This window comes from Telopea speciosissima, chromosome 1 (assembly GCF_018873765.1).
Source record: "Telopea speciosissima isolate NSW1024214 ecotype Mountain lineage chromosome 1, Tspe_v1, whole genome shotgun sequence".
In the NCBI taxonomy this organism is placed as follows: domain Eukaryota; kingdom Viridiplantae; phylum Streptophyta; class Magnoliopsida; order Proteales; family Proteaceae; genus Telopea; species Telopea speciosissima.
In genome coordinates, this window is record NC_057916.1 from 26,943,012 (window position 1) to 26,964,971 (window position 21,960).

Sequence of the window (21,960 nt, forward strand, 5' to 3'; positions counted from 1 at the left end):
ACACATGCCCCTACACATGTCACCGTATCAACAGCAAATCCTCTAAGAATTATATAAGTCGTGGAATTGATCCCAAAGGAATAAGGGGAGTTGAATTCGGAACATATCAATCTACGAAAATTCTAAAATAAATAAATAAATAAATAAAAGGATGAGACTTTGATCCTCCAATGATAATCTTTTGACTTTTTAGCTAACAATGGCGCATGGGTCATTGTGAATTATACTACACAATAAAGGATATCCTCTAGAAAATTCCAAACCAATCATAGATGTGGAACATTCAATGACCAAATTACCCTCATTATAATCTTCAAAATATACACGACACCTAACTCCATGTTTTAATTGGTGAATTTAGTATTCAATTATCCTGAATCCTGATTGAAATTGAACCATGATGGTACGACGTTGTCCGGCCCCATTGGTTACTTTTTAACAAATATAAGTTTGTAATATTAAACTCGGTGAGACCCCGCCTGAACCGGCTTTTGCCACGTGGGATTGCGTCATTTTGTCTGTAGTTGTCCGCACGTCTCTGGTATTTCGGATCCGGGCTCAATGAAACCGATCCCAAAACTCAGCCCATGAAAAAAGACTAGATTGGCGGGGTGGGGCCTAGGAATGGGGATCAGTGGATCACAGACATCGTGTGATTAAGAAGAATATAGAGGTAAATGAGAAATCTGACGATGATGTACCTACCCTACACCACGTGTGAGAGAAGGCTGCCAGGTCGTATGGCCCCAACACCAGCACGGGTCAATGACAGCACACATAGGGCACACACTATGGATGAGATTTTGTATTTCATGAAGGGTGGGATGGTAATTTTGTGTACTCCTGTATCTGGGTATAGGATCCACGTGACCATGTAGTGTCCTTTTTCTCATTAGGGGAAAAAGATCTCTACTTGGTGGTGTTTCCTACGCCCTCTCACAGGGCACCGTGAGATGACGACTTTGCCCCTTGGATAGATACCTAGGTATGCTCTCCCATTGGCCCAGACTCTTGTGTAGAGACCATGCAGCCAAGTAGTTATCTCTTGCCCATTAATTAGAGAGAATTGTGGGAGAATCTCTCACATCATACCAGTGGCGATGTATGGAACAGTATCATCCACACCGGCCTATACGGTTAAAGAAGAACAGTGAATAATAATCGAGTCAAATACATGTACACCCCTAAGTTTTTGATAATTTCACGCACTCCTTGAAAATTCCACATACACCCCCTATTTTTTAACCTAAAGCCATTTAAGTCCATTCCGTTTGACATTAAATTTTTTTTTTTTACTGGCCAAACGATTCTTTCTTCTAACCACCCTTGTAATTTGAAAAGACCTTATTGCCCTGCTGCAGGTAAATTCTGCTTCTTTTTCTTCTTTTTCTCAACAAAACCAAGAAATCAGATTGCCAATGAAAAAAATCAGAGGAAAATGAAGAAATCAAAGAAAGGAATTTCTGGAGAGAGCAAAATGCGAGAGAGAGAGAGAGAGAGAGAGAGACCACAAAATAGGGAAGAGCAAAACCTCGAACCAGATGAGTTTTCTCCTATACCCGTAGCCTGATTCTCATGAAATTTCAGCTGAAGAGTCCTACTCCAAAGCCCTCCTGAATGCGAACCCTAGTTGCTCCAACATTTAACAACCGAGCGAGATATAAATCTCTGAATCAGACTTGGCGGTGAGGGCATGACCAGACCTGTTCTTCAGTGAATATCTTACAGAAGATGATTTGGTTGGGGCAGGGAAACAAAGGATTGGAATCACATCTTATACCCAAGATGGGATAAGAACAGAGATGGGATAAGAACAGGGAAAGGATTTGGTTGGGGCAGGGATACAATTCCCTACAATGCCTCACATAGGAGTTGAAATGACCACTTACTCACTACTTGGACACACTTCCGAAGGCAACGGGTAAGTGGTCATTTCACTCCCATGGGAGGCATTGTAGGGAATTGGAGGGTGTCAGAATTGTAGGTGATAATGATCCTTTAACGTCTGATATTGAATGGTATTAAGTTGAAAAATAAGGGGTGTACGTGAAATTTTCAATGGATGCGTGTGAAATTGTCAGAACCTTAGGGGTGCATGCGAAATATTGGGTCCATTTTAGGAGATATGTGTATTTAACCCATAATAATAAAACATTTGCAAGAGGGCATACGACATGGTTGCATGAAAATTTGTTTCTTAAAAGTTAGGGTAATTTACATATACCACCCTTGAGGTTTAACGAAAAGATAATTTTACCCCCTAGTTTTGCATAATTTTACGTACCCTGAGGTTTACAAACATTAACAAATACATTCATTCCATCAGTTCATAACTAACACCGTTAAAAATATATTATGAACTGACAGAATTACGTTTACAAAAAAAAAAAAAAAAAAAAACCCCTGCAACTCATCTTCCCCAAAATCGATTGAGGAAGATGAGTTGCAGGTATGGGGTTGGAAAATCTCTCAGACTTGTTGAGCTGTTCTTTTCTCTCTCTCTTGTGTACTTCTTTTCTCTTTCTCTCACTCTTTCTCTGCTGTGCAAACTGGAACTGAATAAAAGAATTTTGGACTCATCCACCAAGTCTTCAGGGACTGGAACCCTTTATAAAGTTTTAACATCCGAATGCCTCCATCAACTCGAGACGCTTGTTTCAACATCTCTCTTTCCCCTACCCACGCGTCTGTTGTTGCATACCCTCTCTCTCTCTCTCCTCTCTCTCTCCCTCACTCTCTGTGCTCTACATTTCTTGTCTTTTGTTTGCTTCTCTCTTTTGAAGGTAAATTGTCATGTGGGTTTCGACATCTTCCGGAGCTAATCAGTCCCTGGGACAAGGGGATCTTTGAGAGGTCGATATTGTGAGTGAGCTGGGTCTCTGGCATCACATTACAAAGAGGAAAGGGTAGAAATAAAAGAACGAAAAATGGCACCGTTGTTTGGTTTCTTGGTGAAAAAGAACCACCGTGGAACGCCGGTGGTCGTGAAGATGGAGAACCCTAATTGGTCGATGGTTGAGTTAGAGGGTCCTTTGGAAGAAAACTTCCTCCTTGGCGGAGGCGGGAGTGACAAGGTTAGAGGGAAGAATGCCAAACAGCTCACTTTGGTTCTTCTCCTCAGAGCTCACAGAGTTGCTGGTTGTCTCACCTCAATCGCTTCCGCAATGTTCGGTATCGCGGCCGCTGTAAGACGTTGGTTGGCTTCAAGAAGGACGGATTCAGACATTGGGAGCGAGATCGAGAATGAGGATCCTAGAGTGAAGAGGCGAATCTATGCTTTTATCAAGACCTTCTTGTGGTTATCCCTATTATTGTTGGGTTTTGAGATTGCGGCTTACTTCAAGGGTTGGCATTTTGGGGCTCCCAACTTGCAACTGCAACGCGTATTGTCGACGCTGTTGAGGGTCTGTGGTATTTTCGATTGGTTCTATTCTATGTGGTGCCGTCTGCAACTTAAATTGGCTGAGGTCGAATTTGATTATCCAAGTGTTGGACGATTCTGATGATCCCACAACCTAATTGTTGATCAAGGAGGCTCAAAAATGGCAGCAGAAGGGTGCCCCTATCGTCTACAGGCATCGGGTCATCAGAGATTGGTACAAAGCGAGCAATCTCGTCTTTGGTCGAGCTTGATCTGTCTAATGGTACTTAGCTCACGGATTCTACTTCAGCGGCTATAGCAGAGGCAAGGAATTTGGAGAAGTTATGGCTGGTTAGGTGTAAATTGATTTCCGATTTGGATATTGCGGTTGGGTGGAAGAAGCTGAGACTGATCAGCTTGAACTGGTGCTTAGGCCTTGGGTAGATTCTGCTCGAAATTGCTTTGGATCCTTCGCTTGCCATTCCATTGTCTCGATTTCCATGGTGTTCCCATACCTGCAACTCATCTTCTTCAATCGATTTTGGGGAAGATGAGTTGCAGGTTTTTTTTATTTATTTTTTTCTTCTTGTAAGGGCATATCTGTCAGTTCACAATATATTTTTAACACTGTTAGTCATGAATTGACAGAATGGGTGTATTTGTTAATATTTGTAAACCTCAAGGGATACATAGAATTATCCAAAACTGTAGGGTAAAATTATCCTTTTGTTAAACCTCAGGAATGGTATATATAAATTACCCTAAAAATTATTGTTGGGGAGAGGGTTTCTCTAGGCAAACGGCATAGGGAAGTAGACAAATGAGGTCATTCCATGCGAAGAGAGAGAGAGAACCTTATGCCAATAAGATTTTTTTATGAACAAAAAATTAGAGTTAACTACGTCATCCTCTACAATAACAGTTAATTTACCAATGCTAGCCCCCCGGGCTACCTATTGGTTAATTTTTTAGGCACAAGTGCTATCCTAAGAGTGAAAGTTACATCCACTTCAAAGAGGGAAGTTTTATTTCACTGTACGGTGAAGAGTCAATCACCATCCTAAGATCAATGTTTGACTCCTTATAGGACGAAGTTGATAATTCCCCTACTCCATATCAGGTGTGTGAATGTGGTCTGTGTTGTGTATATTCGTTATTTTACAGTCCTAAAAGTCAATTAACCTTTTAGTATTGGTGTGTGGTTTGTGTGATTACACTTTCATATAAAAAAAAGAAAAAAAAGAAATTGATAATGCCCCTACACTATGTGCAATACCTTCTCAACACCATTTGCACTTATCGGTCTAAGTTGATTGTGGGTGTAGGAAAAAAAACACAGTCCTTCAAAGATTAAGAAGAGATTGTCAACAGACCAAAATCACTGTGTGAGAGAAACTCATGTCCTACTTGATCAAAGGGGATCAAGGTTGTAACAATACGATATTGGATGGTATCGATCTTTGCTGATATCGATATCAATATCAATATGCTAGATTGTAACAGATCGTTTTTCGGACCGATCCATGATCAAAAGGTGGTTTCTTAATTAAAAACTTCTATTTTTGGTCGATTCAATCGATCCAGTTAGCATCGGTCTCCGATGATATCGATGTGTATCAGCCATTACAGCGGATACCATATTGAAACCAATACCGATCCAAACCGATTCACAGAGATCCAGTATCGAATTGGTATCGAGCAATACCGATCCCAATCCGATTTCCGATACCTTAAACAGTTAAACGATGAACTTCCCAACGTCCAAAATTCCGTATTTCTCACTCAAGTTTCTCTTCTGCCTAATAACTAATAACTAATAATCATATCTCCGTGACTCATTATCAAATATCAATAATATAATATAGTCAAAATACTAATAATAAAAGAAAGAAGTAATTAGCTGAGATATTTAGAAGGGTAGAAACTAGAAACTTGAAACTAGAAAGTAGAATCAAATCGACGGAATAGGACTCCAAAGATGGAGCTGCTGACACCCACCCCTCCTCCTCGGCTCGCCGGGAACCACTTCTCCCATGGCTTCTATTCTCCGACGATTTCTCTTTCGTCCATCTTCTCTCGTCGCGATCATCACCACCACCACCACCACCACCACCACCACCACCATCATCATCATCATCGTGTTGCTGCCGAGGTCTCTGGGCTGCCTGAATTCACGGAAGAAGTTGGTGGCAGAATCACAGTTGCAGTTGGGAAATCCGTTGAGAAAAGCTTGTCTTTGCTTCATTTTTGTTTTCAGCATTTCGGCTGCCGAGAGATCATTCTCCTTCATGTTCATCAACCGTCTCCCACCATTCCCACCCTATGTATGTTCTTCTTTTTCCCTTGTGACAATTTAGATTCTTTTCGTTTTTCCTACGTGATTTCTTCTCCAACTCTGGATTCAAATTGGTTGCTGTGACAAGGCTTTTAGTTTGAATTGACTGCTTATAGATGATTTGTCTTTCTCGATCTCCCTTTTATCATTTGCTTTTGAGGGCTCATCTAATTTCTCCTTATAATTGCTAAGATTTGCTCTGCAGGGCGTTTATCACTGTGTGGTTATGACTTGTATTCTTCCTTCCCCTCAGTATTTGTTTCATGACCGACTATTTTCGGACATTTTTTAGCGGCAATCTGACAATCCGTATTACTTTTTTTTGGGGGGTACTTGCAGTAGGAAAACTGCCTGCAAGCCAAGCAAACGAGGAAATGGTATCTGCTTTTCGAAAAGAGGAGATCGAACAAACAAGGAAGCTTCTATTCAATTACTTGACCGTTTGCTGGAAAGCCCAGGTGATTTTCTCTCCGACAACTCTTTTCTTCCCCCCCTCCCCTCTACTCGTAGCTTGGTAACGGTAAATGTAGCATAACTCCATATTATGTCTCTATATTCACCCCTTGATATTTATAAATCAATAATATACTGTCGTGAAATGTTTAGTTCCAAACCCCCACTATTATTACAATCTAGGCTTCAAAATTTTCCATCTGCATTCCGAATTTGAGCAGAAGAAATTTTAGGGTGTATAGGTTCACACAATGAAAATTTACGAACGATTAGGCTCAGCTCCCTCCCCATCTCCCGTCCTGTTGTTTGAATGAAGTGATGTTGCACCTATTAGAGGAAGGGGGGTCTTCTGAGTGAAAAGAGAGAGGCCATATTTGACTGGTGTGGTGGATCATTTGCTTGTTACATCAGTGGTTGGACAACTGTGTGTGTGTGTATGGAGAGAGAGAGAGAGAGAGAGATCAGTGCAGGAATATCTGACCACTGAAATTTGCACATAAAATATTTCCCTGGTGCATCTAGGTAAAATTGATCACCGATTCACAGTTCTTGGAATTCAAGGCATCAGAATGACAATGCTGTGGTAAGCATTTTCATTGTAAAGCCTGGGTTTGTCTATCTGCAATGGACAATGATTGGAGAGAGATTTGGGAGGACATTTGTAAACAAATAAATGAATATGAATTTGAGTGGTACATGTACAAGAGTTATCTCATGGTAATTGCTGATGTTCGTGATCCTCAATCTAGAGTAAACTGCGAGAAAAAAATCCAAAGGAGGGCTTGGAAGCAGGATTATCCTTCCAACTCGGGATTTTGGAGTTGTTCAGGAGGAAGGGGTATTCATGGCTCTTTGGCAGTTAGGCAGTGCAAGTGGCGAGGACACCACAGAGTCTCCCATCCCTTTCCCTCAGGAGTTGGATGTCCTTGGAAAAGAGATGACAGCAATGTAAATAGCAATCCATACCATAGGGCTCAATTTTAAAAAAGTAGGTATTCTGGAAAAGTTCAGGTTTTATTACGCTGAGGTAATTTGGGAATTTTGCAAAAACTTAGGAATTTTGGATTTCTTTTTTTGGGTGGGGGTTGACGATAATTGGGAGAAATTAAAGCGATGGCCATTTTTCAGTTAAACTTAGAATTTCACTTATTAAATTACGTGAGATTAGAGAGGAAGTTGGATCCATTCATTAAAGTATCTGTAATTGGAGAGGTGAAATTTGATCCATTCAGAAGGATCCATGGACAAACTCCTATCATTTTTTCCGAAGAGTAATTGAACCTCTTTCGTTGATCATCATTTCAAGTGCTTTCAGTGTTTCCTGCTAGTTGGAATGTTTTTATTTGCCGAGTTTAACTCTTATGAAGCTGGTACTTTTCAGGTGAAAGCAGGAGTCATCACCATTGAAGCTGCACAAGTTAAGAAAGGCATTGTTGATCTGGTGAACAAACATAGTATTAGGAAGCTTGTTATGGGGGCGGTGCCAGATCAGTAAGTGTTTCCTCTTCTCATTTGGATCTAACTTAGTTTGCAAGAAAATGATCTTTTGTCTTTTCTCGGCTTTGTTGTTTATTTATGTGGCCCTTGGACAAGCAATCTTACTAATTACTTTTGAGTTTCATATGCTGGAAACCTGAAGTCTGGAATATGACGTATTTGTTTTTCCCCCCAAATAGAGATTGAACACATAGTTTCCAGATAAGAAAACTTTTTCGATATTAAAATTATTCAAATGTGAATTGCCCAAGTTGGGAAGGGCCTGTATTGGTAAGTGTTAGGCTTTAGGTTGAAAATTAAGGTTAACTAATTATTAATTGTTCTGGGCATTTTCAAATGCATCTGACATGTGACTTTAATGCTGGGGTCCTTTATGGCTGTATCATATTGATAAGGGGTGGGGATGTGGTAATATTAGGGTCAGATATGGTCTATGTAACATGTCGGGTTCAGGCTGACCAGCCCAACCCAATGGGATCACTGCACTCATTGAACTTAACTTTTTCTCGCTATGGAGAGAGAGAGAGAGATCCTACGTACTCATGTCTCCTTTTGCTCTATCCTATCCATTATCAGCATTTGTGTTATTACATCTTTTTTTCTTAATCTCAAAAACTGTTGCTGCTTGTGATATGAATGATGGTTCATTTTTTTTGCTGTGAAAGATGGTAACATGATGGAGATGATTCCTAATGTCTTAGCTGCATGGAAATACGACCTACTTTTCTATTAGTCTCATTTTCTTTGCAATCTTTTATTATTAATATCATTTTTATAACAGTTGTATCATGATAACTTGCAGTTATCAAATTCTTGAGCTTGATCATCTTACTATTCCTATTATTTTCTCCTCCCCCCCCCCCCCCTCCTCTCTAATATAATTTCTGGTGGCCCATCCCCTTCTGTGGGTTTAAAGGTTAGGTTTTAGGTCAGTGGTCAGAGTAGCCCCAACTCATATAGAAGCAACCCAACCAGTTGTCTTCCCTACACATCAAATAGTGTGAAAAACTTCAATGTTACCGATCAGATTATGTGAACATAATAATTTCCTTTTGAGAGTGAAAAGAGAAGGTTCCAGGCATGTTTCCACAAGAGGGAACAGTTTGTTGTTTATATGTGTCCCCACATGTTTCCCTAGGGAGAAGGAAGAAGAAATTAGATCAAAGTCAAGTCTTTTTGGAGTTTTGGGTCTCTTCTGTGTAGCTTTGTGTTACTTGGGGCAATTGTCTAATTAATAGATACAAGATATTTTGTGCATTCTTTTTGCTGACCAACTACTTTGGAGGAGGTTCATAAAACTAAACTTCTGTTAAGTAGTTTTATAAGATGGGACAGGTAGCTATGGTATTATAGTTTTTTAGAGACTTTGACTGGGCAGCAACTGTATAAAACATGTGGCCCCATGAATGTGTAAATGAAGTTATTCCTCTCACCCCCAACTTTTCCGCCCCTCAATTTCCCTCTTTAAGGTGGATTTCCTGGGTACTGTCTTCTCTCTTTTCTACAAGATCTACTTTTTCTTCATTGTACTTTCTATTTTCTTAAACATGTTTACAGTCCATGCCAGTTTACACAACCAGTCTATCTTCCCTCATTTTTTTCATCATCAAACCACTATAACGGTACCCCGTTACCTGCTATACTCAAGCCTATAACAGCTTCATTAATTACCATCAAACCCTAGCCATGCTGTCTACTTGCTTTCCATCAGTAGCAGGACCAACTCCAGCCCACTATACCCCAATCTCTCAAACCTAGCCTATTGCTGCCATTCTCCACCATTCCTACCAAAACCTAATCTTAATATCAGCTTGTTAAACTCTAGTTTTTAGCAATTCCCATGCTTGCTAGGATTGCTATTCTGCCACAAACAGCAGCTATTGTCCTTTATTCTTCTATAACAAAATACTCTGCTGGGTTTGTAGTTTGCTTGATTGCACTATTTGTGGACTGGAAACTGTTGTGGAACTCTATGTCTACATCAAATTGGAATCAGAGCTTTGTTTTGTGGTTGTCCTCTTTCTTCATAAGTGGAGATTGGGAACTGTCATACATGGGGTTGTCAAGCAGTCAAGGTGTCCCAACAAGATGTCCCTTTAGGTCCAAGGCAACCAGTCGTGTTATTTGCGAAGTCACCCAAACTGAAAATCTAATGATCTTGCTTTCAATGTTATAGATTTCAACCATTTCTCATTTCTAGCCTTATATGTTCCTATAATATATTTTTTACCTCTCTTATATTTTCTTGTTTTCAACCTTTAGAATCCTATGTTTTACATATATAGACTTATAATATGACAAATACCCGGGAAATATAGCTAAGGATGTGACATATGGCGCTTATGTTGGGCACCTTAGCCTCGCCAAGGCAGATTGCCTTTGCGTCATGAAAAATATAGTGGCATACAGTGTTGGAGAGAAAATGTCTGTTTTGGACTTTTAGACTCTGCTATGGCGGGACACTCATTATATATGGTGAGAATCCAACATGGTGATGAAACATTTGAAATTCGTTTTCTACCAAAAAAAATAAAAAAAGTTGGTAACAACTTTATTGTTTATTGATAGGTCTTATACCCAAAATACAGTTGTTTTTTGTTTGTTTGTTTGTTTGTTTGTGTGTGTGTGAGTGTGTCTTGTAGAAAATTGGTAAATGTCTTCAGCCTTATGTACACTAAAACACTCTCACCCCGTACCTACTTGCGTACCAGGAAAAAGAGGATAGGGTACTAAAAAATATGTGATTACATTTTCCACAGGAAGCTTAATCTTTTGGGTTTTCTTTCCTTTTCCTACTAAGGAGTAAGGATGATTTTGGTTGTAAATCTATTAGACTGTAAACGTTGTGCTGCATCTTTGTGTTTGATGTGTTCTTTCTGCAAGTTGACAATTCTAATGGATGCAATACAGTTGTATGAAGGTGAAGAAAACCTCAAGCAAAGCCAACTTTGCAGCCAAAAATGCAGCTCCATTCTGTGAAATATGGTTTGTGAACAAAAGGAAACATGTCTGGACAAGGGAGGCTTCTGAAGGACTGACTATTTTCCCGTCAGTTCTCAGTCCACCTGATACTGTACTTTCTGAGAGATTAAGCTCTAGTTTGTCACATAATCTCGTTGGTGAGCTCATAACCAACGATACGAGTCTTCAGACTGATTCTTCCAATACTGGTATACTTTGCTTTGGAGTCAAAAACCAGGTTCATTCAGAACCAGATAAAATGGAAGTTGATTCATCTACCAGTGGATCCTGTTTCACCAATCAGTTTGATTCTTTGTCATCTGAAAGATTGTTGCCATCAGATTGTGACTCAAAGATAGAGGAAGAAGTTTTGTATAATCAGCATAATGAAGTGATGAGACAAGCCGAGACAGTAAATAATGAGGCATTTGCAGAGCTAGTGAATTGCAAAAATTTTGAAGCAGAAGCTTTTGAAGCTATTAACAAGGTAGAAATTGACCTGATTTTCTTTGCTTTATTTTCAGAGAATTTTTGGAGATTCTGAAATCTCAACTTTATCGTTTTATTGGGAACAGTCTGAGTAAAATTATAGGTGGAGTTTTCTTTTACTTTCTTTGTGCTAGTGTTGATTTTTTTTTTTTTTTTTTTTTTGGGGGGGGTGGGGGGGAGGGGGTTGGGGGGTTTACAAAAACTTGCCTGTAAAAATGAAAATTTGTTAAAATTCAGAATTTGAATGTCTCATAAATAATATCCTGCAAATTCTTTTAAGGTCAAGTGATATTTCAAATGAAACTTCTATGATTTTTTTTTCTTCCAAATATCTGGCCCCTGTATCATTTTTTAAGTTAATTGTCTTAAGGATTCTGAGAAATTCCACAAGGTGTTAAGTATATTCCTCTCTGTTATAATCTCCTTCCCTGCTCCTACCAGGTCAAGGTGTTTGATGCTGCCCGTGCACGTGAAACTAAGCTTCGAGAGGAAGTTGAAGACATACTAAGAATTACTAGACAGCAACAACAAAAGCTCTTGGAGCAAAGAGAAGAAGTAACTAGAGACCTACAGAAGATGATGACAAATGTAGCTGTTCTTGATATTCATCTCCGGCGGTCGACTCATCGGCGAGAAGAAGCTGCTGGAGAGTTTAGGTTCATCCAAGAATCCCTTGAAACTCTCCAGGATGAAAGGGAGAAGCTGCAACAGCAAAAAGAGGAAGCCATGTATCAGCTGGAACTGTGTAGAGGTCGTGGACATACTGGAGTGCCTAACTGTGATAGGTTCATACAGTTTTTCAATGAATCTCTCGAGTTCACAGAGTTTTCTTTATCAGATCTTCAGACTGCAACATGCAACTTTTCGGAGAGCTTTAAGATTGGGGAGGGAGGGTATGGATGTGTTTACAAGGGAGAGATTTTTAACCGAAGTGTTGCTATAAAGAAGTTGCATCCATATAACATGCAATGCCAATCAGAGTTTCAACAAGAGGTGAACTGCTCTCTCTCTCTCCACCAAAAGAAATTTACACTTATAAGAAAATACTCCATTATACATTACACTAAAGGATTCAGTGGGACTAGAAAATAATTTAATCTCTCCTGCCTTTCCCCATGCCCTAGCTACTATGTGTGACTATGCATTTTTTTGGGTCAACCGTTTGACAGATACCATGGGGCTATGGGGTATTATCCAAACTTCAAGTCTCTAAAACCTTCCTCAACCAGTCATGATAAATTTACCGGCAGTCGTGGACAATGTGATAATCAAATGATTGGATTGACTGTCTAGCATACGTTGAATGTCTGCTACGGAGATTGGGTTATGGTTCTTCTTTCCTGATCCTGTACTCTCCCCTAGTTTACTGACTAGAATAAGGAATATATTTGTAGTGAGAATGTGCATTACAACTGGATGTTAAAATGTGCCTCTAGTTGCCACATATCTCTAAAGTATCTCGTGTTTTCATGCTTTCAGGTTCTAGTTCTTAGCAAACTACGACATCCCAATTTGGTGAATTTGATTGGTGCATGCTCAGATGCCTGGTCCCTTGTATATGAGTATTTACCAAATGGGAGCCTCCAAGATCACCTCTTCCGGAAACGAAACACTCCTCCCTTGACTTGGAAGACCCGGACACGAATTGCTGCCAAAATTTCAAGTGCCCTCCTCTTCTTGCACTCTTCCAAACCTGAAAAAATCATCCATGGGGATCTGACACCTGAAAACATCCTTCTTGATTCATGCTTTAACTGCAAAATTGGAGATTTTGGGATTTGCAGGCTTGTCCCTGAGGAAAGTGTTGATTTTCCAAGTTTCCGCAGTAATACAGAGCCGAAGAGCTCATTCCCATATACAGATCCAGAGTTGCAGCGGAATGGAAATCTGACACCAAAGTCTGACATCTACTCTTTTGGGATCATTATTCTACAGCTACTCACTGGTAGGCCTCCGTTGGGGCTAACCAATGAGGTGCGTCGGGCTTTGTTGTCTGGGAAGCTGACATCGATTTTGGACACATCTGCTGGAGAATGGCCTACATTTCTGGCAGAGCGATTGGTGGATGTGGGCTTACAATGCTGTGAATTGAACAGTCGGGATAGGCCAGAGCTGACACCAACAATGGTGAGGGAGCTTGATCAGTTACATGTTCCCGATGAGCTGCCTGTGCCTTCTTTTTTCTTGTGTCCAATACTTAGGGTGAGTGGTTTATAACCTTGCATTGCAGAGACTAGGCCCAAGATTTCATGGCTTTGGTGGTGGTAACTAATGTTCAGTACGAGTGAAAAATCATGGCCCCTAAGCCCTAGAGGGTGGAGGAGTCATCCAGTAGGATGAAGTCACCTGTTGCCTATGACTTGACTTTTATTTCTTGACAAATTTTATCTCTAAGAAAATAACAATTAGAATCCTCTGAAAGAGCAAAGGATCTCACTCTTTAGAATCAAGTTTTGTCATATTATGTCTATTGTTGCTTACTGCTTACACTTCAACCTTGTGCTTGCAGGAGATAATGAATGATCCTCATGTGGCAGCAGATGGCTTTACCTATGAAGGCGAGGCCATTCGAGAATGGTTGGAAGATGGACATGATACTTCTCCTATGACCAATTTAAAGCTGAGCCACTTGCATCTTACTCCAAACCATGTGCTTCGACAGGCTATACAGGACTGGCTCTGCCAGTCATGAGATCCTGTAACTGTGTGTAGCTACTGTAAATGTGCATGTATGAGCTTGTATGTATGTTTTATTTTGTATATGTATGTGGGGATGTATTGTACGAAAAGTGGGAAAGTGGAATGGAGTATGATGCTCCAAAAACTCGAGTAGGATTAGATAATTAGGAAATAGTTCAACCATGAAACGAACTTCATGGACAGCCCTCCTGTATAATTTTTTTCTGGGCAGGATGATAATGTGCAAATTGATTTTGCTGAACGAGCATTTGTAATTTGGGCGATGTGCCACTGACTTTCATGTCATTTAGAGTCGTGGGCTAATTAACAAGATCTAATTGGAATTCCTGATTCAGATGATTGAAGACTCAGTTGCAGTGTCAAATTAAATTTGTGAATGTGCTGATATAATGAAATGTAGTAGTATCTGTCTGTTGGATTTTGGAGGAATGGCATTAAGGCTATATTTGGAACACAAGAAAATAGTTTGTGAGGAAAAGAAAAATATAATAAAACAAAAGCAATGATGAAAATAAAGATAATTTTGTGTCTTTTTCTCTCTTCATTTATCAATTTTTTTTCTTATTTTCTTATTTTCTTATTTTCCAAACATAGCCTAATTAAGGAGCTGTTAAGGGTGAAGCCTTCCAGGAAAATGGGCAAGAGCCGAGGATCCTTTCCTAGGAGATTCATCCCTTGTAATCAGATAATACAAGGGTGGGGGAAATTTTTATCCTCTCCTGTTATAGCATGGTGTTGTAACGCATCGTACGGTGGTTGCAGAGGCCATGTGCACCATGTGGGATCTGTTGTGCCACATGGTCTCTGCAGCGCCGCACAATGCCTTACAGCACCGTGCTATAACAGGAGAGGATAACGATTCAGGGTGGGGGCTTATGCAGTAACACACTATCCACCAGTGGTCCTGGCTTTCAGCATGTGGCCAAAGATGACAAATTCAAATAAAGCAAAGGTGCCCATTTTCTTCCACATGGTAGGATAAAGCTAGGGTCCCTATTTTCTGCCACATGATAAGTCAGATGAGGCACTGAAATTTTGTAGACAGATAGGCCTTAATGTCCCTTGTCATGTAAAGTTTAAGCTCAAGAGTTGGCCATTCAACAAACTAAAGTATTGAAAATTTAAGAATTACTAAAAAGGAGTACATGAGGCGAGAAGTTACATGATTAAAGAGATTAGAGTTCGAATTCAGGTGGCAAATCAGTTCATTCTCCATATATCCAATGATTAGAATGTCTGAATCACCCTTGCATGTGGCACAATTGTTTGGCCACGTTTTTATTGGCCACATTGTTATAAATATGCCCATTGGGAAATTTTTTTCTCTAAAAATAAAATGAGAGAAAGAACAGTACCTGATTGCGTGCAGCCTATGGCCTTGCGTCTAGACTCAGGGCCACACAAAATAACCAGTGTGCCTCCATGGAAAGGCAGAAATTTTTGAGAGCACGACGATCATTTTGCACAGCCTTTTATCTATGCGCAGAGACCGTGCACCACACGTGACTGTTCTCTTTCCCAAATAAAATACCCGGAAGCGTAACTCAGTTTATTGCAGGACTATCCTCTTGATTGCTCACTAAAAAAATAAAGGGAAGTAGTTTTCTGTATGGGAGTGTGGCCTACGCCAGCACTCCCATGTGTCTATCTCTCTCCTCCTTAAAACAAGGGGGCAAGGGTGTCTTTTCAAATGGGGAGGAGAGAGATAGACTCATGGGATTGCTGGCGTAGGCCACACTCCCTCACCACCAATGAGTAATAATTTACTTTTGCAACAAAATTGTAGGCTTGATGTTAGGACTTGGGCAAGAAATGTTAGAAAGAAATCGAAACATTTTGTAATAGTTTTACAATGGGAGAAAGAATGCCACCCAGTTGCACAGCATGCCACCCCTGCACCTGACTCGTAATGGTCACCACACCTCTTGAAAAGACAGAAATGACCAAAGGTGCGATGATTATTTTGCATACCCCCGTCTCTGGATGTAGCGGCGGCGTGCACTGTGTGGCCAAGTGACGTTCTCTTTCCCTTTTCAATGAATTACTTTTTCTTGCACCCGTTTCCATTGGGCAAGAAATGTTAGAATGAAATTGAAACATTTCTGTAATAGTTTTTACTTTTCAATGAATTACTTTTTCTTGTCTATTGGTCCTGGAGATGGAAACTGAAATCCGTTACCCTTTCTGTAATCAGTATGAGCTGGATACTTTTTGTGGTTTCCATGGAAAAAAATTTCTTTTACTGCTTCGGAATATTCAAGATTACTCTATTATAACAGAATCATATAGAAGAAAACACAGAGATGCTTGAAAGTCTTCCCAAATTCAAGGTTTAGCTTGTGAGATGTTCCATTGAGTATATATATATATATATATATATATATAGAGAGAGAGAGAGAGAGAGAGAGAGAGAGAGAGAGAGCAGATTTTAGAGTTTAACGTGAATATGATTCTGCAATATTCTTGCGCACACAAAACAGAATTCCTGCTCGTCCACTTCTCGTAATCAAATGTACAACTTTAATACATACATCATCTCTTCTTTCTCATAAACACACAACATAAAGAAACTCATAGATTTAAACCCATGAATCTACTGTAAAGTGTAACCCGCAGACAAGGTGTCTATCCCACTTGGACTAGTTTCAGACGCTCTAGCTAGTAAAGCTCAACTTCCCAGCAAGATTTTGTTTCTGGAAGTTTGTAGTTTAGAATTGATGAATGGATGATCTTCTTCAATGGAAAATCCCACCTTGATCTCATCTTTCTGATCATCCAAAAGAGGTATTGACTCCCGTTTGCAGTCCCATCTTTCAAGTTCTGGAGTAACTTCCTCTGTTGGATCCTTATTTTCTTCAAGATCGATGCTAGTGTCAAGCTGCTTCTTTATCATCTCACTCTGAACTTCTTCAGACCAATCCAAGGAGAATCGATTATTGTCCCCATGATCGTTAAACTGTGAATAACTCCTCTCATACGTTTTCAAGGATGAGTCTCTGAAGGTTGTTGCTTCAGTTGAGGAAGAGCGATGGCTGAAGCTTCCAAACCCTTCAATTCCACGAGTTAGCTTGCGAGCTCGGTTCCTCTCTTCTTTCAGAAGTGAACCCTTTTCCAGAAGCCTTAATACCCTCTCGGATTTGTTCCTGACAGTGAGGCCCCAGTTGAATCTGCAAATACAATACGATCAAGACAACAAACCCAGAAAAGGAATACAGAGAATTCAATTTTAAGATTACAGATGAGTACAGACCCTCTCTCGTCTATGTATTGGAAGCTCTCCATCTCCCGAATAATATCCTTGTCAGTCTCAAACTCCTCTGCAACACTTTCCGGTCCGTGGGTCAGAAGGTGTTCCAGTAAGATCAAAGCTTTGTGAGCGATTCTCCAATTATTTCTGTCAAATCTAGACAACCTGAAAATAAAAGAAATAAGAGTTTTTCCCCCTTTCCCTTTTCCTTGGGGAATTTTGAGAAAAAACACCAAATAGACGAACAGAGATACTTAGAAAGATTAGGAAATCCAGAAACCTGTTGTGCAGAATATCCACAATTCTCCAATAATCATCGATTTCGAAAGCAGCCCTCGATATCAAACCCATAGTTCGTGTGTCAGGAGACCATGGATTCTCATTTGTGGCTTCTTCTGTCAAACTTTCAAACCAAACCCAAACGGGTCATCTAAAGATCAAACAGGGATTATTCATAGAAGAAGAAAAAGAGAAAAACTTACAGTTGTGCAGGAGTAACATCAGTCAAAGCCAACCGTGCCGTTTTGATCTTCTCTTTGAGAAAGAAAGAAGCTTGCTTCTTGAACTCACGGAAGGAAGGGGAACCCATGATGTTGGTGGTGGTGGTGGTGATCGCTCTGGTTCCAAAGATTGACATGTTTAAGATTCACCGACTGTGGAAGAAGAATAAAATTTGGCAACTTTTGAATGGCGTAAGCAGGAAACACAACTACTCCGAATTTCACCCACTCTATCTCTCTCTCTCTCAAAGTTGGAAATGCAAACGTCATAGGAAAAACACAGCTAAGAACAATCAAACAATTACATGGGTAATTAAAGTAAGAAATTTTAAGTTAAAAGAAAGAACAATTTGATTTGAGGAAGGTGAAAAAGGTTTGGATATTAGAAGGACGATTTCAAAAGGGGAAAATCAAAACTAGAACTGCAATCAAAGCGAAGTGAGATGAGTGCTTGGGGTAGTTCAGAAGCTCAGTTTCGTCTATAAGCCTATGTAAGAAGAAAGATGGAAGTCAAAGATCACTATTTTTAGTTTCACCCTTTTCTCTAATTTTATATTATCTTGTATAAATCGCTTCACACAACGTGTCCCTTGCTGAATACTGACTTTTGTCTGGCTTTAGATAAATTTAATTAAATATAATTTGAATAAATTCTGTATGATACTATGACCATGTCACCAATGAGACTCATGGGCTTTCGTTGCCACTTGTTAAAGTTAATTGTCTTATTTTGAATTTTCAATTTTCCATAACATATGTGGATAAAAAGACACTAATGCCCCTTGTTTTGAGGAGGAGAGAGATAGACACATAGGAGTGCCGGAGTAGATCACAATCCCAGACAGAAAATTGTTTCCCCACCAATATTTTTTTCTAAACTTTCTTATAGTCGGGTTTGTTTGCAAGGTTTTGGTGGGACAAGAATAATTCTCTTATTCATAATGTGTTATGTTAAATAATTTAGGAGACACTTTTCCCACACTAAGGTATATCCAGAATCTCTTGCTCATGAGATTCTCTGTCTTAAGATCGGTATAAGAAATAGTAGAAAGGGTATTATCAATTTAGGGGCAGGGGTGGGGGAGAGTAATAATGACCCTAGATAAGTATGTGAACTGAAACATAATCTGTATGGGTGGATGAAAACTTTCTCCAGTTACTTGACACTGACGGACCGAAGCCTTACAAAGCTAGACCCTTTAGATTCGAGGCCATGTGGTTCTCTCATGATGAATGCAAAGATATGGCTATCAAAGCCTGGTCTGTCCCTGTTTCAGGTACTGCTTCTCAGATTTTAAATTTAAAAACTCAAAATTGCAAATCTGTATTTTCTGCTTGGAATAGATCTTCTTTTGGTAATGTTCATCAGAAGATAGCGAGTCTCCTTGGAGAACTTGAGTTATTGCAGGACAGTCAACCTTCTGATTCTAATCAACAAAGGGAAGCTATGATCCACTCACTGCTGGAAGAGGAATTTAAAAGGGAAGAGATATTATGGAAACAAAAGTCCAGAATTCATTGGCTCTCTGAGGGTGATCGCAATACCAAATTCTTCCATGCATCTACGATTCAGAGAAGGAATCGAAACAAGATTCTCAAGCTTAAGCTGGGATCTGGTAAGTGGAGTATGTCGAGCGAGGAGGTGATAAAGGAGATTCAAGAGCAATATGCTGCAATTTATTCCTCTGAAGGTAGTGATGCAGAAGCAGTGCAGGTGGTGTTATCAGCAATTACCCCAAAGGTGGATCAAGTCATGAATGAAGAGCTGTGCCGAATCCCAATTGAGGAGGAGGTTCGATCAGCTCTTTTCTCTATGGCCCCCCTCAAATCCCTAGGACCAGATGGCCTTCCCCCTGCTTTTTATCAAAAAATTTGGGACATTGTCAAACTGGAGGTATGTAGGTTTGTTAAGGAATTCTTCAATTCTAGAATTATGAATACTTCCTCCAATGTTACATATGTGTGTCTTATTCCCAAGATTGATCACCCGGAGAAGGTTGATCATTTTCGTCCCATCAGTTTATGTAATGTGTCAACCAAAATTGTAAGCAAAATTATAGCTTCACGGCTCAAGATTTATCTAACTGATATTATCTCTCCAGCCCAGTCTGCATTTGTTCCTGATCGACAGATATCTGACAATATCTTGAGTACCCATGAGGCTTTTCATTATATTAAGTCCAGGAGGAAGGGTAAGACGAAATTGGTGGCGTTGAAGCTCGATATGAAGAAGGCTTACGATCGGGTGGAATGGTCCTTCATCAAGAAACTTCTGCTTGCATTCGGTTTTTGTTCTAAATGGGTCAGCATGGTTATGGCTATCCTCTCCTCAGTTACATATAGCATTTTGGTGAATGGAATTGCGCAAGATGCAATCCTTCCATCTAGAGGCATTCGCCAAGGGGACCCTTTGTCCCTGACACTATTTGTTCTTTGCTCTCAGGCCTTAAGTGCAATGCTGGAACAAGCAGAGTTGGCTGGCTTTATTAAAGGTATCCGGATTCGTAACCGAGCTCCCTCCCTGTCTCATTTGTTGTTTGCGGATGACAGCCTGGTGTTTTCGGAGGTTAATGTGTCCCATATTCATAACCTTAAAGAGTGCATTTATCTGTACTGTGCAGCTAGTGGCCAGAGTATAAATTATGCCAAGTCTTGTCTCACATTCAGCCCCAACACCCCTCAGAAGTTCAAACGTTGGTTCTCCCGTATTCTGAAAATCCCTTATGGTGATGGTACTGAGAAATATTTGGGATTGCCGGTGGAATTTGGGGCTTCCAAAGCTGATCTTTTTAGGGAAACTAATGATAAAACTTCTAGAAAATTTCAGGGTTGGAAGGAAAATCTACTTTCAAAGGCAGGGAAAGAAGTGATGATTAAATCGGTGGGGCTTTCAATGAACACCTTCGCAGCCTCACACTTTAAGTTGCCGGTGTCTCATAATGCAAAGCTTAGAAAACAAGCTGCTAAGTTCTATTGGGGAGAAGGGGATAAGAGAAATCCTATATGTTGGGTATCCTAGCGTCGCATGTGTAAAGCCAAGGAGAAGGGAGGCCTTGGGTTTAGGGATCCAGTGATTCAAAATAAGGCACTTTTGGGGAAGATTGCTTGGAAACTGTGGAAGGAGCCACAGTCTCACTTAGCTATTCTATTTAAGCAGATCTACTATCCTCGAGTTAGCTTCCTCCAAGCTGCTGTGGGTTCCAACCCATCCTGTAGGCAGGCTTACTTTGGATAGTTGGTAAGGGAACTAGGATCAATATTCAGGAGGATGGGTGGATTCCATCTTCTCCAAGTTTCAGGATTCGGCATCCCATCAATCCAAATGCTCAGGTTATTCAGGTTGCAGACCTGATTGATGACACCAATCAGACTTGGAAGATTGTGTTAGTTTTGGATAGCTTTCATTATGAGGATGCAAATTCCATTCTCTCTATACCCTTGAGTTTGTTTCCTATGGAGGATAGACAAATTTGGGGAGGCAATCGGAATGGACTATATTTGGCTAAATCGGCGTACCATTTTTTGTGTAATTTGGATGAGATGCAAGATTTGGATCCCAACCCAAGGCAGCCATTGATCTCTACTCCAGTCTAGAAGAAGATTTGGAACTGCTTTTCCCACCCAAAAGTGCAATCGTTCCTGTGGAGAGCTTGTGCAAGGGGAGTTGCTTTTGCTGTTGAGTTAATGAAGCGCCAAATTCCAGTTGATCCAATATGTCTGCGTTGTGGCAGTAAGGTTGAATCGGTGGACCACATCTTGCTAGATTGTAACTTTGCGCGTGCTGTTTGGTTTGCTTCAAAGTTGGGCTACTGTCCTCCTCTTGATAATCCCCAGCTACATCTATTTATCCAGGATTGGAATGGCTGGTCTAAACTTGATAAGGGGCATAAGCATGAATTGGAAGGGCTTGCGGCGGCTATATGTTGGCAACCATGGAAAGCTCGCAATGAGTTCATATTTAATGGAGTTGTTCTCTTGCCCCTAAAGGTTCTCTAACGAGCTGAATCTCAGTTTCAGGAGTTTGCTCAAGCCAACAGCAGAGTACCTCACTGTTCACCTAGTCCCCTTATTCATATGCCCCACCCAGATTGAGCAAGTGCAGCTGCTATCAAACCAGGAACGTTTCTACTCAACACTGATGCAACCCTAAAGGATGCCAAAGGTGGGTTGGGCTTCACCATTAGGGACTGGAAGGGTCAGACCATTGCTTGTATCTTGGAACCAGCCTCTCTCACTTCGGTCCTGCAAGGGGAGTTGTTGGAAATTAGAGTGGGGCTCCTTACTGTATATCGGAGGTTATAGATGGTGTTCGAGTGGAGTCGGATAGCCTGGAGGCGATTCAACTGATCTTAACTAATGGGCCGGCACCCATTGAGGCTCTACCTTCCCTCTCAGATATAAAGTTTATTTCCTCCTA

The 21,960-nt window shown here is 40.4% G+C and overlaps 2 protein-coding genes across 2 annotated transcripts; one reads left to right on the forward strand and one right to left on the reverse strand.

Moving 5' to 3' along the window:
• The first annotated feature begins 5,306 nt into the window (after positions 1 to 5,306).
• On the forward strand, positions 5,307 to 14,033 carry LOC122667754 (U-box domain-containing protein 33-like). Its single transcript, XM_043864167.1, has 8 exons — positions 5,307 to 5,443; positions 5,483 to 5,685; positions 6,036 to 6,154; positions 7,531 to 7,640; positions 10,557 to 11,094; positions 11,538 to 12,089; positions 12,576 to 13,298; positions 13,606 to 14,033. The coding sequence occupies exons 1-8, from the start codon at positions 5,340 to 5,342 to the stop codon at positions 13,786 to 13,788; spliced, it is 2,532 nt and encodes an 843-aa protein (XP_043720102.1). The 5' UTR covers positions 5,307 to 5,339; the 3' UTR covers positions 13,789 to 14,033.
• Positions 14,034 to 16,263: 2,230 nt separating this feature from the next.
• LOC122659118 (clathrin interactor 1-like) lies at positions 16,264 to 17,753 on the reverse strand. The gene is made up of 4 exons (XM_043854269.1): positions 17,526 to 17,753; positions 17,324 to 17,446; positions 17,047 to 17,208; positions 16,264 to 16,963 (listed from the first exon to the last, which is right to left on the reverse strand). Exons 1-4 carry the CDS (start codon positions 17,678 to 17,680, stop codon positions 16,465 to 16,467), a joined length of 939 nt encoding a protein of 312 aa, XP_043710204.1. The 5' UTR covers positions 17,681 to 17,753; the 3' UTR covers positions 16,264 to 16,464.
• Between the last annotated feature and the right edge of the window lie 4,207 nt (positions 17,754 to 21,960).

Excerpts from the sequence above, each read along its gene's own strand:
- LOC122659118 (XM_043854269.1), bottom strand. The coding sequence starts at position 17,680 with ATGTCAATCTTTGGAACCAGAGCGATCACCACCACCACCACCAACATC. Across the intron at positions 17,447-17,525 it reads GATGTTACTCCTGCACAACT|TTTGACAGAAGAAGCCACAA; the intron begins GTAAGTTTTTCT and ends TTGGTTTGAAAG. Across the intron at positions 17,209-17,323 it reads GTGGATATTCTGCACAACAG|GTTGTCTAGATTTGACAGAA; the intron begins GTTTCTGGATTT and ends TTTTATTTTCAG.
- LOC122667754 (XM_043864167.1), top strand. The coding sequence starts at position 5,340 with ATGGAGCTGCTGACACCCACCCCTCCTCCTCGGCTCGCCGGGAACCAC. Across the intron at positions 5,686-6,035 it reads TCCCACCATTCCCACCCTAT|TAGGAAAACTGCCTGCAAGC; the intron begins GTATGTTCTTCT and ends GGGTACTTGCAG. Across the intron at positions 6,155-7,530 it reads CCGTTTGCTGGAAAGCCCAG|GTGAAAGCAGGAGTCATCAC; the intron begins GTGATTTTCTCT and ends GGTACTTTTCAG.